Consider the following 17,507-nt stretch of genomic DNA (forward strand, 5'->3'; position numbering starts at 1 on the left):
AAAAAGAGATTATGTCAAACAAATTTGATCACCTTTTTTTTTGTAAAGTGACTAAATTAGTGGATGAAGGAAATGCTTTGCATATAGTATACTTGAGCTTCACTGAAGCATTTGACAAAGCCTACTACTAGTAAGATAGAACAAAGTGGGATAGAAAGATGGATTTGCAACTGGCTGACCAGCTACACTCAGGGTGCAGTCTTCAGTGGAACTACATCTACATGGAAGGAAGCATGCAGAACCTCAAGGTTCTGTCTTGGGCATTGTGCTCTTCAGCATCTTCATAAATGACCTATATGAGAGGATAGAAAATGAGCCATCAAATTTGCAAATGAGACCAAGCTAGCAGGAATTGTTAACACTTTGGAAGACAGACTCAAGATTCAGAAGAATCTTGACAGACTTGAGCATTGGGCCCTGTCCAATAAGATGCAGTTCAGTGATGAGAAAAGTAAGCTCCTGCATTTAGGCAGGAAAAAACAAATGCTCAGGTACAGAATTGGCAGTACTTAACTCAACAGTAGTGCCTGTGAGGGGGATCTAGGTGTACTAGTGACTTGAGTCTGAGCCAGCAGGGTGTTCCAGCTGCCAAACCCACAAAAAAACCTTACAATGGAGTCCTAGACTGCATCAGTGAAGGGATAGTATCAAGATTATGAAAGTGATAGTACCACTTTATACTGTACTACTGAGTAAACACTTGGAGTTCTGGTCCCCATGATACAAAAAAATAAAAATACTGAGATCGTAGAAAGTGTGCAGAGAAGAGCAACAAAGATGAGATGAGGTCTGGAGACTAAACCATATGATGAACAGTTAAAAGAACTAGGCATGTCTAGCCTAACAAAGAGAAGGATTAGGGATAACATGGTAGCTGTCTTCCAGTATTTGAGGGGCAGCCACAGAGATGAAATTGTAGACTTACTCTCCAAAGCACCTGAGGGCAGGAGAAGAAGTAAGGGGTGAAACCCATTAAAGAGAGATCCTACCTGGAATTAAGGAGATATTTCCTGACCGAGACCAATTAACTAATGGAACATCTTGCCTCCTTAAGTTGTGGGTTCTCAATTGCTGGAGGTTTCTAAGAAAAAAATTGGACATTCATTTGTACGGGATGGTATAAGGACTTTTGCCTTGGGCAGGGGTTCGGACTAGAAGACCTCTGAGGTCCCTTCCAGTCGTAAGATTCTATGATTACAGAAATAATCTAATATATTCCTTTACTCATCAGTGAAACATCTATCTGGATCTCGTCCTTGAAGCTCTGACACAGTTATAGTTCCTTGAATGTGTCAGTGGCCTTTAGAGTCACCTTCACCTTGACAGATGATTTGGACAGGCCTAGTATAGTGGGGGCAGTCTGAACAAGTCTATTTTTGATATTGCTACTTGCAATAAAACAGTATCCAAACCACTTAGAATTATACAGATTGTACAATAAACAATTCAGAAGAAGGCACAGACAAATCACTTCTGTGTTGTTGCCAAGAAAAGAATACAAGCAGCAGCGGCAACAAAATGGATGTATTCACGAATCTCAGAATCCCAGAGCCAAGCTTAACTTGTGAGAAGAATTATTTTTATTTGAATGGATGCCATCTTTAGGTTTTGGTGCTGGATTGTTTAGCTATATTTCATTGTTTTGAGTAAATCATGCCTTTGTAACATAAAATACAGTTTGAAATCAGTTATTTAGTTATAAAACTTTTAATTGGGGAAATAATATTTGTTCTTTATATTCTAGTTGCCCTTTAAATAAATGCAATGCTTTCTTAGAATATTATGTCAAGCTATTAAACACAAAGGTCACATCTTTTACATTTGAATTCCCAAAATGGACATATTATTTTCATTGCAACCTTGATATGACTTCTATGGATTGGTTCAACTTAAATTATATAATTGTATTCAGAAGTGCTTGAATTAAGTAATATCTATCTACTTTGTTGTAAGTTGTTTTAAAAAATTGTTTTTAGAAACACTAAAAGTTATTTCTGTTTTCCATGATTTTTACAGATGTCCTAACTATTTTTATTTAGATGTCAAAATATACTGTTCTATGTAAGAAAATATTTACCAAAATCAATAGCTGAATATGTCCTTGAAATTTTTTAAAATAATAGCATACATTCGGCAAGTTATGAATTGGACTGAAATAAAACAAGTTTGTTTTTATGTACACACGAGCTAATTTATACTTTCTGTTTTTTCTCTTTTTAGATATTCCTAGAACAGATGTCCTAATTCATTTTATTGGAATTATACTCTACATTATCTTCATTCAGGATGAATGTTGAAAAAAATCAGAATTATGAATGTGATGAAAACATAGAAAATGAGTTACTACAAGACAGCGCTAAAAATATTTTAGCAGGAAAAACTCCCAGTGAATCTCTTTCTAACTCAAAAATGCTTCTGATGAAAGAACAGAAAAATCAATTGAAAAACCCAGAAGAAAATGGCTTAGCTAAACGACCATTATCCCAAACAACTGATCATGAAACAACTATAATTGAAAATGAACCTGTCTCGAAAAGATTAAAGCTGGTTAGTACAAAACCTGCAAAAGAGAATGAAGGAAACTCTTCTGATGCTACATCATATGAATATTATGTCGATGGGACAAATAAATCAGTAGGAAAAGTGACTATAAACACCTCTCCAAGTAGATGTTCATTTTCATCAAATTCTTCATGCATTCAGCATGAATTTGTGCCCGAAGATAACACTGTACAGTTAGCACCTATGGAAAGTGAACATTCTCAAGAGAATGACACATTACTTCCAGAATGCAAATCATCTATCTTAGATGATTCAACTGACATTAATTATACAATGAGTAGTATTAAGAATGTTTCAAAATGCAATACCTGTAAGGAGATTTTTTCCTCTGCTCTTGATTTAGAAAACCATATTCAGGAACATCACCTTAAGCAATCAAAAGAAAAAGGGAGTTTGTATTATACTTCTAAATCAGAACATACTTCATCTTTGGAAGTGCATGTTAAGCAAACTTCTGGCCAACTTATCTATTTTTGTGATCTATGTGGTTATCAGACTTTTAAGGAAGCTCTTCTACAAGCTCATTTTCTTGGCAAGACACACCTCCGACGACAAAATCTGGTTGCCCGTGGTGGATTTGTAAAGATGTTAACAAAAAAATCCTTTTGTAAAAAACAGCGGTTTCCAATCAAAGAAAAGAATGTCAGAATGAAATTGGCATCTAATAAACAAAAAATAAGAGATGAGCTTTCAGATCATTTAAGAATTTCAAGCAATAAGATAGAGAACCTGAAAGAAAACTGTCAAGATTTAGCTGAAATGATACCATCCACTGAAACAACAGAATGTATTACTAAGGAAGAGGCCTTATTGTGGAAAGTGGATGAAAACGGTGAAATTCTACCTGAAAAATCAGATGTATCGGAGTCTTCAGAATGCAATCCATGTTTATTGAAATCTGCTGAAAGTAGTCAAGTCATAGCTAGCAACACAGGCATATTAGGTAGTTTCCACAAAAAAAGAAGAATCCTATCACAAGGAATGACTTTCAGGCAAAGTACTTTTTTCAGACTAAACCAACAGATTAAAAAAAGATACAAACTTTTAGGTATTGGTAAAAAAAGCAAGCTTGATTTTAGAGCGAAGCATAGCATTCAGGGAGGGTTGCATCAGGGTGATTTATCACAGGCCAAAGTTTTACAAAGTGAAGGTGACGGCAAGGATTTCTACGTGGATATCCCCAAAAGAGCAGCAATACATCAAGATGAAAAAAATATACTGGAGCATAAAAGTACATCAGAAAAGGAACTTGATGAGCAGAGAACACTAGATCCTGGTAACTGTGGTGGATCTACCTTGTCAAATAAAGAAGGCCTGAAATTGGATGCTGGTAAAACTCAGGGTGAATTTAAAGTCCATTGTCAAATATATGGATATTCCTCTGACAGCAAGGACCTGGAATGTCATCAAAAGAATAATCATATAGACAATTGCAAGATAAATTGCCCTAAATGTTCATTTCTTGCCCCAAATGACATAAGCCTTGGGAAACACATGTCCGATGAGCATAGCATGGCTTTCTCTTGTTCTGCTTGCTGCAAATATTTTCTAACCGAAGAAGAAGTAGCAGCTCATGATGCAACTGAGCATCATACTGAGTTATTGTCTCAAGGAAATACCATTCAGTCACTTAAGAGTGATCTGGCTGTGCATTCACCATCTTGCTCTTCAGGTGAACTTCCCAAGGTTGTAGAATTGAAAGCACAACAGGAAGACCTCAAGCTCTCAGTATTACAACCTGGTAGCGAGTTCAAGGAGTCTGCTCTGAGCAGAAGTCAATTTCAGTGTAAAAAATGTTTTTATAAAACAAGATCATCTTCTGTGCTTACGAGGCACATAAAACTTCGCCATGCTCAGGAATACCATTTCCTTTGTAAAGCATGTAACCTTTATTCGTTAAGCAAAGAAGGAATGGAAAAACACATAAAGCGAAGTAAACATCTTGAAAATGCCAGAAAAAATAACATTGGCTTACGATTTGAGGAATGTATTGAAAAGATATGTGTAGGTGGAACAGATGGTAAAAAAGGAACTGAAGGCCCTATTTGTGGAAGTTTAAAGACAGTGCTAGAAAATGAGAGCATACATGCACCATTCTCTTCCCTGCAGAAGGTATCGATAAATAAAGAGTTGTACCCATCAAATGAAACAATTAAAGATAGTGAGTTGATTCTTGGCAGCCTGCAGAAGAGAGGTAGACCTAAAGGGACGATTTCCCGGACATGTCCTCATTGTGGCCTATTGGCATCTAGTGTAACAAACTTGACTGTTCACATTCGCCGCAAGCATAGCCACCAATACAGCTATTTATGCAAAGTATGCAATTACTATACTGTAACTAAAGGTGATATGGAACGTCATTGTGCTACAAAGAAGCATAAAAGCCGCTTGGAAGCCAGTGGGGAGAAAAATGTTGAGTTTATTGTTTGCCCAGAAAATGATCATATTGAAGCCAACGTGAAGAAAACAGACAATCCAGGAAGCCTTTCAAAAGAATTCATAGTTTCTAATGATCAACCTTCAGAAACAGACCAACCTATTTTGGAAAACAAGGCAGATGAACAGGACAGTACCATCCAGTTAAGTGTCAAAAATATAATTCAACTTCCCAAAATAGGTAGAGGTAGAAACTTTTCTGAAACACAACGTAAAATTGCAGAATCGAGTAACATTAACCAAGATAAAAATGTGATGGTTCAAACAAGACTAGCAACTGAAAATGATAACAAGTGTGCTCATTGTACCTTCATTGCACACTCTTTTTCTTCCTTGGAAGTACATATAAAACGCAAGCACACTAAAGAATTTGAATACTACTGCATGGCCTGTGACTATTATGCAGTTACTCGCCGAGAGATGATTAGACATGCAGCAACAGAAAAGCATAAAATTAAGAGACAGTCGTATATATGTGCTTCTTCTGGAGAGGAGGCAGACGTAGCAAGTATTGCCAAAGAAACTGCTACTGTTTCTGAAGAGGAGCAAAAAAATGTGGAAGATCTTCAGATTTCATTAGATGAAACAAAGTCCAGAAGTAATATTGAAGAGGAAAGGCCAGACAATCAGGTCATGCATAAAGTGAATAAGTCACCTACCTATCTGGCATTAGAAGATAGTGTTGCTTCAAAGGTTTCTAAAGATTGCATTCTTGAGGCTGTAGATGCTGAAACTGAAGATGGAACTGAACAAGGCAGAGAAAATACAAGTGGTGAAGAAAATGATCAGAACGGAGGTCTTAAACTCAACGAGATGGTTGAACTTAAGGAAACAATTGACTCTGTTCTGCATCAAAATCAAGAAATAGGAAAAGTAAGCATTCATTTGACAACAGAACCTGGAGATGAAAACATGACTTTTGATGAAAGTTCTCCAGATTTAATGAAAAATGAGAACAAACTGCAGGATGATTCTGAAAAAAGATACGAAAGTTCAGAAGTAGCTACTGAAGAAGTGAAAGCAGATGAAACCCATTTGTCGATAGTTTCAGACACTGGTAGTGCACTGGAGCAGGAAAGCATTAGTGAAAGTACTGAAAGTTTTAAAAACATCCAAATTTTACAGCAACAAATAAATACTAAGCAATGTCCTACAGTGGAAGAAGAGGATACCTTGATAGATGCACACCAGGAAACAGGAGTATCTTTGAATAATATTTGGGGTTCAGATAGTTCAGTAGCTGAAGTCATGGACAAAAATGATATAGTTTTGGATGCTTTAAACAGTGTTGATGGCAAAATAGTAGATGGAACAGAGATTCAAAACTCTAGTCAATTTGATTCTTCAATAGTGAAAATAAACCATGAAGATGGTTCTGAACAAGTCGATCGCCCAGTTGATGGCCAGAATCCGAATAAGCAAAAAAGTTGGGATAGAGCTGTAAAAGTGGATTGCCCACGGAATGAAGGAAAAAAGAAGAAGGTAGAAGGCCATCCTGTGAGAGAATCTCCACGAATTTGTTGTGATGACTGTGGGTTTTTAGCAGATGGTTTAAGTGGACTAAATGTTCACATAGCCATGAAGCATCCATCAAAGGAGAAGCATTTCCATTGCTTGCTATGTGGAAAATCGTTCTACACTGAGAGCAGCCTTCATCAGCATCTGGCTAGTGCTGGCCATATGAGAAATGAACAAGCAAGTGTTGAAGAGTTGCCGGAAGGGGGTGCCACCTTTAAATGTGTGAAATGCACAGAACCTTTCGATTCTGAACAAAATTTATTCCTTCACATAAAAGAACAACATGAAGAACTGCTCCGGGAAGTCAATAAGTATATTGTTGAAGATACTGAACAAATTGTCCGAGAGCGAGAAGAAAATAAAGGCAATATTTGCAAATATTGTGGGAAGATATGCAGAAGTAGTAATTCAATGGCTTTCTTAGCTCATATACGGACTCATACAGGTACGTATTAATGAGTTGTACAATTAGCGTTTCGTGGCTGAAATTTAATTAAGATTCCTCCTTCCCTCTCCTTCTCCCTCTTCCCCTTCTGAAACTTGTAAATCAGTCCTTCTAATACTCTATTCTGACAATATATGATTTCCATGTTCCTTGATTAAAGAGTGAGATGTTAGCTTTTAGGAATAGTTTTAGAAGCCAAAGAACAGACTAAATGTTTCTTTTATCTATGAACACATATAACAACAAAACTTTAGTTTTGCTGATGCTTCTGTTGATACCATATTGGTATGGCTCTAGCTAGTCTTCCACTAATTGAGTTTGTATAAATCCCAATCTGAGATTATTTATTGGATGGATAAAGATATTAAACCAAAGGAGAGGACTGGAGTTTAAAGAGAGCACAAATAAAATGAAACAGAGTTGGGTAACTGAGATCTGAAGGTATTGATCACCAAGAAATTTGGGGATTGTTCATTTCTTGGGTCACCATTTCTGGCAATGATCAGCTCAGTGGACTCACACCAAGAGAGCTAGTTCAATGTAAAAGCTACCAGGTTTGAAACGGGGGGCCCATCAATTCTAATTCCACCTTAGGCGCAAAGCCAACTAGATGACTTGGACCAGTCATTCTGTCTCATCCCTAGGAAGTTGGCAGTGGTAAATCACTTCTGAAAATGTTGCCAAGAAAATTTACAGGATATGTTCAGGCAGTTGCCCAAACACTGACTCCAACACAAAGAAGTAGAAAAAGGAAAAAAATCACACCAAGTTGGGAAATGTTAGGACACAAAACAAGTAGCTTTCTGATCCCTCTCCCCCCCTTATTTTCTTTCTGCTTTTTTTCTTTCTGTTTTCCCTCTTTCTTTCTTTCTTTCTTTCTTTCTTTCTTTCTTTCTTTCTTTCTTTCTTTCTTTCTTTCTTTCTTTCTTTCTTTTGTGTTCAAAATTGGTATTTCAAAAGTAAATTCATGTCATTGTCTGTTACAGGTAATCCTCAACTTACAACAACTCATTTAGTGACCGCTCAAAGTTACAACAGCACTTGAAAAAGTGGTTTATGACCATTTTTCACTCTTATGACCATTGTGGCATCCCCATGGCCCCATGATCCAAATTCAAATGCTTGGCAACGGACTCAGATTTATGACGGTTGCAGTGTCCCAGGGCAATGTGATCACCTGTTGTAACCATCTAACAAGCAAAGTCAAATGGGAAACCAGATTCACTTAGCAACCGTGTTTTTAACTTAACAACTGCAATGATTCACTTGACAACTATGGCAAGATATGTCATAGAATGGGGCAAAACTCTCTTAACAAATGTCTCAGCAACAGAAATTCTGGGCTCAATTGTGATCGTAAGTCGAGGACTACCTGTATTTGAGTTGCTGTGCAGTATTAGTATGCTTGAGGAAAATGGCTGTGCATAGGAGGTATTCTACAAGTTGGGATCTACTTTTGAAAATTTCTCCAGATCAGTTCAGGCATCTTTTCTGTTTATTTACTTTTTGATTCCTAGGGATATATTAGAAGTATATATTTACCTCTTTTTGAGAAATTTTTTGACCCTAGTTTGTTCTATCTAAAGCAGTGTTTCCCAATCTTGGCAACTTTAAGACTTGTGGACTTCAATTTCCAGAATTCCTCAGCCAGTCATTCTGGCTGGGGAATTCTGGGAGTTGAAGTCCACCCATCTTAAAGCTGCCAAGTTTGGGAAACACTTATCTAAAGCCTGAATGAGCAGAGTCCTTTCAATTCCTTGAACTCAAGTGCAGAACTGAAAAGGAAGACCTGCTTTAATAAACAGCAGTGAGGCACTTGTTCAGGATCTAAAGCACATTTGAATAGTTTTGGAAACATGCACACCCCTAATTTGTAGTTTAATTCTGCAGATAGATAGGATTACAGTACGGCTTTTTATTTACTTTTTAACTGGGCTAAAATAACTTCCCAAGATATTGAGCAGTTGCCAGACTGGTAGAATACTCACCAGAAGATGATCTTAACTTACTGTCTTAGGTAGTTTTTCTGCCTCTTGGATACAGAATCCACTAATTACATTTAGTGGTTGAATGATGGGTATTTGGTGTTTGTTTGTTTTTTAACTTGTGAAATATGCTGATTTTGGGATACAAGTGCATATGATTATCATGATATTTGGAGTTGGCCATCATTTTAGAAAGCATTATTAATGGTAATGCAGTACCTGTGATATTTGGATCAGATCATTTAGACCCTATGCAGTTCCACCTTTTCCATCTCTTTTTATGTTTTATATTAAGTGGAAAAATTTAAAACAACACTTTTGCCAAAAATGCATAAGCTGCAGTTCTAAATTTATGTAAAAATTCACTGCTGTGTTTCTATAAACCTGCCATACATTCTTTATTTTAAATAGACAGCTTTTCTAAATCACTGGGCTCTGCTTAGACAAGTGGTGTCTCTCTGGTTAAATTTATGAGTGGATTTGAATAATAAATTCACATTTCAATGAACATATTTTCATTAAAACTGTAAGGTTTATTTTACTGTACTTTTAAATAATGGGTTATTATACTGTAGAAGCTCTGGTTTAAATTCATGCAGTAGTTGAAACTTGGTGCAGTTTCTAGAAAGAAAATGGAAAGATAAAAGAGATTTTCAGGGTTTTGTAAAAATATTAATATCCTTCGTGCTATCCTGAAATGATTCCTTTTTTCCAAGAAGACGAAATAATGGTTGGGCAATATGCTTAAGATTCAGATGAGGAATATTGTCATCAGGAATCTTTACTCAAACTAAAGTATTCTTGCAAATTCTTATTTTGGAATTCTGGCTGTTTTAAATGTCTGCTATTGCTAGATTTGTGCATAGGAAACATTTTCAGGAAACAATTTGATTTTGCAACTGTTGGGTTTTTAGGAAGCACCAACTTGTTCACGTGTTTTTATGAGCCCTTAATATGCCCTCTTAAGGCAGATAAAATGGAATAAAACTGCAGAGAAGATGCTAATGGAGGTCTCTTTAGAATTCTTTATGCAACTGTCTGGTCAGGACATGTTGCTTATAATTGATGTGTCCATTACTTGAATTCTCTTGTAATTATAGTCAATAAGTCTTGTAAATGTGTTAAAGCTCACTAAAAGCATACAAATTCAAGAACAGAGTAAGGCTAATAATTTAAAATAATCAATGTAGGCATTTCAGCACTTAATTTCCCTTGTGTGTTGATAGCTGATCATTCTTAATCCATTAAGATTTATTTAGTCGTTTACAATGCAAAATAGGTTTGCACTGGTCACTTGTGCCATTTGAAAATGTCCACCAGGTTAAGTGCAGAATGTAGTCCATTAGTCTTCCTTGACTATATGTATTAATTGCATTTAAAATCAAGTTAATGTGGATGTGAAAGTGAGGTAACTATCAATATATGACAAAGCAACCCTACTTACATAAGTTACATCATTGATTGTAACATTTAGTAAAAGTTAGCTCAGTTTTTAATGTCTTGTGTATGTCTTATCGCTGTGTATTTTAACTGTGCTTTGCAGTAGATGTGAGTATATCACAAAATACATTTTTGGGTAGTGGGCAGACAATAAATGAGATCTGCTATTTCACTTTGCAAGTTATTTTTGGACCAAAGAAGGAAGAATTGCAAAGGAGGTTTTAATCTACTCTCACTTTACCCTAAAATGAATGGCTTTTCTGATAATGTTGCTTTTGCACATTAAATAGTAGTCCTAACATTTTTATTAATAGTTAACGGGGAAAAGTTTTTATTATTCCAATTCCTGTGTTTTTCTTTTTATTTATTTGATTATTTATTTATCAACTTTCTACACCACCCATCTCACTTAAGTGCCTGTGGGTGGTTTATAACTAAAACATAAAATAATATAAAACTTAGTTAAAAACAGGAAAAAAGAGGTGGTTAAAATGAAGATAATAATAAGCTCTCAAGCCACTAATCATTTCTAAGGTTGCATATCATTCTTAGACACAGTTTTGACATCCTTCCAGAAGGCCAGAAGAGTGAGGCCTTACATCTAGGGGTAAGATGTTCCAGGGGGGAGGGCAATGGCAGAGTAATTCTCTTCCTTCTTTCCCATCCTTCAAAAGTATTTAATTGTTGGGATCTGCAACACACTTTCCCTGCCTCACTGGGTGGCACGAGTCAATGTAATTGGATGAGACGGTTCCACAGATAATCTGGCCCCATGCCATGAAGTTTGACTCAGAAGGAAATTGACAGAATTGTTACATGTTCAACCCTAGAGGCATCCAAGACTGCTTGTGTTGTTGCATTCTGCACTAATTGCAGCTTTCATATACTTTTTAGGGGCACCCGTATGTAGAGCATGTTGCAGTAGTCAATACAGGAGATGACCAGGGCATCAGTAACTGAAAAAGAGGTTCTTGATCCAGGAAAGGGTATAACTGATGCATAAATTGAGCAAAGACCTTCCTAGCTACGACTGCTACCTTTTCCTCAAGCAGGAGTCATGAGTCCAGGAGGCTCCCCAAATAATGCTCCCTCCCCCATCCAAGAGGAAGGCTGGTGAATACCCAGATACAGAGGAACCTCTTACCAAAAACCACGCCATGTTATCAGGATTCAGTTGAAGCCTGTTGTTCTCCATTTAGACCTCCACAGCCTCCAACCACCTTGGAAGGTGCAGCATCACTTACTTTACCCAGAATGTAGATGTGCACCTGGGTACATAGTGATATCTCAACCTATGGCAATGAATGATCTCATTCAGGGGCTTCATGTAGATGTGAAAAAGGAGCAGAGAGAGTACCGAGCCCTGTGGCACTCCACAAAACAGGGTAATGGACTGGACGTCTTGCTCCATACCACTTGGGACTGGTTCCAAAGGAAAGAGGAGAACCAGCACAAAACATTTTCCCCCCACCCTTGCCAGGTCACAATGCCAAGGTTTTTTTAATTTGCTGAATAACTTTGTGTAGTGTTTCTTTCCATCTTCGACATGCTGAATGCAGTTCTATAAAGAAAGAAATCGAGACACCAAAGGAGAATGTTATGCACCAGTATGGATTAAAATAGCAGCATTAGATTTGGAAGTCATCTGTACGAGTATAGTACTAGATAACAAAGAAGTCCATTACTCATTAGACAAGTGAAAATGAGAAAATGTAGAGAAAAGCAAAATAACTATTACAGGTGGAAGACTTTTAAACTTCCAATTCAAACAAGTCACGTATGTCTAATTAACAATCATATTCTGCAAATGCAGTCATGAATCCCTGTGTCCTCCCCATTTACTTTATCCTCTGGAGCCACAAATAAATTATGGCTGTTCTGAGGAGAAATATTAATGCGATGAAGATTCATCTCTTTAAGTTGTATGTTTGGCAGCCGGTAATTTCAAAACAAAATTATTTGGGGCCCAGAAATCTCTTGCGATAAAGACTTATGAATAAAAGCCCATTTTAGCACAGTAGCCACATTTTCTAAATTGTTGATTGTCCCCACGATGTGATCGCTTTATAGTGATACTGCAGGTGGGGATTGAACTAAGGAAAATAAATAAATAAAACCCTTCATTACAGGGAATCTGATTGATGAATTTGAGATGCCAGGCTACAAGTGGCATTCACGATGAATGCTTATTCAAAAAATCTGGCATGGCTCTAGTGGAGATTTTATTGCTACTGTACCCATGAACACTAACCAAAACAAGAACCGAGTGAAGAAAATAATTACTGACATGCCTTTTACTTTTCTTCAGAGCAGCCTTTATAGAAGAGCCATTTCCCTCCCTCCCTTTTATGTAGGAGCTCTTTCTTCTCTTAAGCTCTCTGGTTTGGGATCCCGTTCCCAAGACTCTGTAAATGTGAAGACTGGATCTGGCAAGGCAAGAAGCAAACAGCCTAAGAGGAGACAAGTACAAAAAAAAAAAAAGGAACAGGGAGTTAGCTATCACTCCTTGCTACAAGGATGAGGCCCCCAACCTGTTGCTTCTCAAGGCAGGAGAAAGAGGAAGGAGAATTGAAAGAATTGAACCTGGGTTCTACTTTAAATAAGTATTTAATTTAAATAAATCTATGAATTTAAATACTTTAAATAAGGCTTGCAGAGGGCCATTGCTGGATTTCTTTCATAGTTCTTGCCATGTGCATACTTTTCAAAGAATTACATCCGTAAATCACTGCTGAGAGACTTGTAGCATAGGCCAAGAAAATCCTGACGACAATACCCTGTTGGGCTTTTGTCTCCATTTAATTGTCTGATAGGAAGGTAGTCATGTATTCCATATATAGATAGGAAGATCTCATTATACCTGGATAGCTGGATGAAAGTGGCTCCCACATTATTGAGATGATTGACTAAACACACTTCTGGTTTTATCTCGGGACATTTCCCCCCCTCCCCCCCTCCCCCAGGTCTGGTATTTCTTTCCTGGGTGATATCACAGTCCTCTTTTGTGAAAAAGAGGAAAGAAATCACATGCACAAAAAAGGCAAAACGTTTTTGTATGATATCTATAGTATTGCTGTGCATACTTATTGTCATCAGGCCAAATCAATCCACTACAAGATGAAGTCCTTTTCAATGAAAACTGTAGACTGTAATCTACCATGCTGGTCCAACCCGGTTGGTAAGTAGAAGTTTTTCAATTTCCCAGTCCAGTTATCCAATCTGTTTGTATGAATAAGGGGAAACTATGGGTCTTCCCATTCCATCACCTTCATCACAATATCACACTGCCTTCTCTCCCTCCCTCCCTCCCTCCCTCTCTCTGCGTGCACACGTTCAAATAATGCACACATGCAAATAATTACTATAATTCTAATTCAAATTATATGCTTTATCATAGTGTGCCAGGCCAATTTCCTGTCCAAGTATCTTCAGTGGACAGTAAAAGAATCCTTGCTAATGGATTCTTTTAAATAAATTTGGACCAGAAAGCCCTTCAGACAGAGGACATTGCCAATTAGAGGATTATCCTTTGACAGAGCTTCAAATACAAGTTCATCCTTTGTATAGGATAATCTATAATCACTTTGGCTGGTATTGGAACAGAGGTTCCTTCTGTACAAATGAGAGAATCTTATGGATTTATTTTCTTCATGGAGGTCTGGATTGATTTGTTACATATTTTTTTATTTGAGCATGAATTTTATTTTGAATGTCAAACACATCACAAGATTCTATGCAAATGTTATTTTCTTTCATTCATTAAACATGAAACTCAGTCAACTGATCATTTATTATTATTTGCATTATATTATAAGGCAAGAATACAAAATGGCACCTCCCATTTTTGATTTGGGGGTGTTAAGTATTAAAACAAGAACTTTATGCCTTCATTTCCTTATAACAATCATCTTTCCTGCTAAGTAGAACTAGACTTTGTCCAGTTTGGAGTGCATCTGACAAAGAAGACTTTGGACCAGTCTTCAAAGTTTTTAGAAATGCATATTCTCTTTAGGGAAGTATAGAATGACTGAGCCTGTAACTTAGCAAGGATTTGGATTTTACCGAATATTAAGAACTGCCATTGAGATGCAACACTTACATTTACACTTAGTATCTACTTAGCAAATGTTAATAATTTGGCTATTAAAGCTGGAGTTATCTAAGTCTAGCATTGAGGTTGTGTAGATAAGCTAAAATATAAAGAGAATGCCAAAACAAAAATGATGGTAGGGAGAAAGTAGCATGGAAAAATGGACTATAATGGTTTTACTAAGACTTAGTGCAAAAATTGGGTTTTCCTTTTGGACTGGAAAGGAGTGTTGAATTGAATGGTATTGATCCAATGAGTTCAATTAGAAGGCATGCTATCTAAGAGATAAGAGAAAAACTTGAACAAAAGGATTTTGGCTTGATTTAAGAGGTGAGAAGACATGGGAGTAAACTACAGCAAGGAACAGATAATGTAAATGATCAACCACAGTTGAGTTTTCACCATATATGCATTTTGAATACCAGTCATGGCAAAGATTTATACTGTGGGATTATTTATACAATGCAATATTTATGCTTTTTTGTAAGCATTTGGTCCCTGGGATTTTGTATATCCAGTCTGAAAATCCTATTACTTTCAGCAGTGGTTAGTCATATAACATCCTGGCCTTTTATCTGAAGAAAAAAATGAATCCATTTTGCTTTTCTGGAAGCATTTCCATCGATATTCTGATTCTGTTCAATAAATAAAAGATAGATCAGCACTGCACCTTAATAATGAAGATCAATCACTACAATTAATAAGGAAGGTTTACATTATTTATTTATTTATTTTAGATACTACAGCATTATTGGCAGATCCCTGTTTTCTGTTGTCCATCTTTATACCCAACTTCTTGGCACTTTAAGCCTACCAGTTGAATGGAAAAATGATGCTCTGGGGAAAGCAGTCCCTTACAGGGAATACCATATGGGTAAAAAGCTGAACAATAAATGTCCATAAATGGGTAGTGCAATTTATCTGGACATCTCTGTGCCCCACTGCTATCTTCTTTCGCACCCACCTGGCTCCTACAACGGAAAGAAAAGCAAAATGTCATCCCCTAGCATTGCTTTTACTTAAAACCTCTGGATGACAGAAGCATACAAGAGGAAAACAATGAAAAGCTGCAGCTTGGTGCATTGTGTGGAAGTGATTTGACAATTTTTATACTCCCCCTAAACTCAAGAGGTTAAACTAAGTTAAAATTGTAAGTGCAACAGTAAAAATGAAACGATAACAAAACAATAGTAAGAGTAAATCCAGAAAAATAAACCAATTCCTCTCCTGAGATGGATGCCAATAAAACCCGGAGTTGAAATAAAACTATATTTAAAATCGTCTAAAAATCATGCGAGGGGAGCTTTGCAAACCTTGGAGGAAGAATAGTGAATTCCCAATGTTCAGTGCATATACCTGAGTAGAAAAAAAAGGTGATGAAAAAGCATCTAGAAAGCTTAGAGGAATTGGATGGGAAGAACATCATCAGTTTATTTTGTGGTAGATGTTTATTGTCTAGCTATATCTCTATAAAATTTAATCTATATTGTGGGAATCTATATAGCTCTATATCTGTATCTCTATATTTCTATCTATCATCTCGATCTCTATCGTCTCTACCTTTACACACACACACACACACACACACACACACACACACACACACACACAGGTTTTACATGAGATAGGGCTTGGTTACTTGAGGGATTATCTATCTCCCATAGTATCTGCCTGGACAGTTTGATCTGGTGGGGTTGGCGTGCTCCAGGTCCCATCAATCCAACAGTGGTGTCTATTGGGAGCCCTGCAGTATGCCTTCTCTGTAGCAGTGCCTGCCACCTGGAATGAGGTTCCCCCCTGAAATTTAAATGGCTCCCAGCCTATTGATATTTTGAAGGCCTTTAAAGACTTGTCTCTTCACCCAGGCCTTTGACATGCCTTTCTTTTTGCTTCGGTCTGGACTTGTTTTCATTGTTCATTTGTCTTGTGCTGTTATTGTGATTTGAGTATCACTCTTGGTTTTTATTAATTTGTTTAAAAGGTTTACATGACTGCCCATCTTAAGCCACTCTGGTCAACTCGCAATAACAATAAAACCAATAGATGAAACAATAATAAAACAACAAAAACAATAAAACAGTAAAACAAAAACCCGCCACCATAATTGTCTCCCTTGGGATGCCTCATGATGGCAAGCTCAGCTGCCCTCCCTCCATATTTTCTTCCTGTACAATTCCAGCACCTCAGTAAACGTTTAAATGTTTTTAATAACTGTAACACTCCTGAATCTCCTTGAATTGAGCAGCATATACATTTAATGAATTATTATTCAATCTTTTGACTTGGAAAGGCAGGGGATGGAGGTTGAGGATTTGAACTTTAGGATTGATGAACAGGTCAGGTTTCTTATTTGCTGTTAGATGCAAAATGTCTTACTATTATTGGCTGTCCAATTCTTGCAGTCAAATTACTTAACAAATTGCTGGTGTATTGTTGGGAAAGTGGAACTGAGAGATGAGGTTTCCCAGTCATCCAGGGTACAGGGCTTGACAGATCCCACAGTGGCCATTTTGTGAGTGTCAAAGTTGCACTGCGTGGGCAATCTTTTTATAAACAGGCATGATCCACCTTCAATATTCAGTATTGTGCCTATTAGCCCCAAAATGAGGTCTACTTTTGTGTAATGAGAGAAATAAGCAAAAGAACATGGGATCACATCTACAAATATTTTTTAATGAAACAAAATGAACATCTGCATTGTTGCTTACAATTTTAGCATTATATAGTCTATTAAATCTAACTGGTAAATTAAACTGTTAAATTTTATTTAATATGGGCACAGAAAATTAAATTGTTTTATTTTCACTGGCCTCTTTACAGGATGCATTGATGATACAAAATGCTAGCAAATTAATGGTTAAATCAATTTTATCATTACAATTTAAATAAACTTGATGTTCTGACGTGATTCCTGCTCCCTGCAGACTCAACTTGCTTTTGACATTTAAACATATAAAGCTGACTAGATATAACTGTTCAGGTGCTAAATATATTTTACATCTACTTTGAACAGTCGAAATGGAAGTATTAA

General features: G+C 36.8%; 1 protein-coding gene across 1 annotated transcript in view; it reads left to right on the forward strand.

Annotated features, from left to right (window-relative positions):
- The first annotated feature begins 2,286 nt into the window (after positions 1 to 2,286).
- ZNF407 (zinc finger protein 407) overlaps positions 2,287 to 17,507 on the forward strand; it is a 342,542-nt gene continuing 327,321 nt past the window's right edge. The window contains exon 1 of the mRNA XM_070940650.1: positions 2,287 to 6,961. Coding sequence (XP_070796751.1) covers positions 2,287 to 6,961 — 4,675 coding nt within the window. The remainder of the gene's footprint in view (positions 6,962 to 17,507) is intronic.

Source organism: Pituophis catenifer, unplaced genomic scaffold, assembly GCF_029215685.1.
Source record: "Pituophis catenifer annectens isolate HBS135680 unplaced genomic scaffold, rPitCat1.0.hap2 SCAF_3, whole genome shotgun sequence".
In the NCBI taxonomy this organism is placed as follows: Eukaryota; Metazoa; Chordata; class Lepidosauria; order Squamata; family Colubridae; genus Pituophis; species Pituophis catenifer.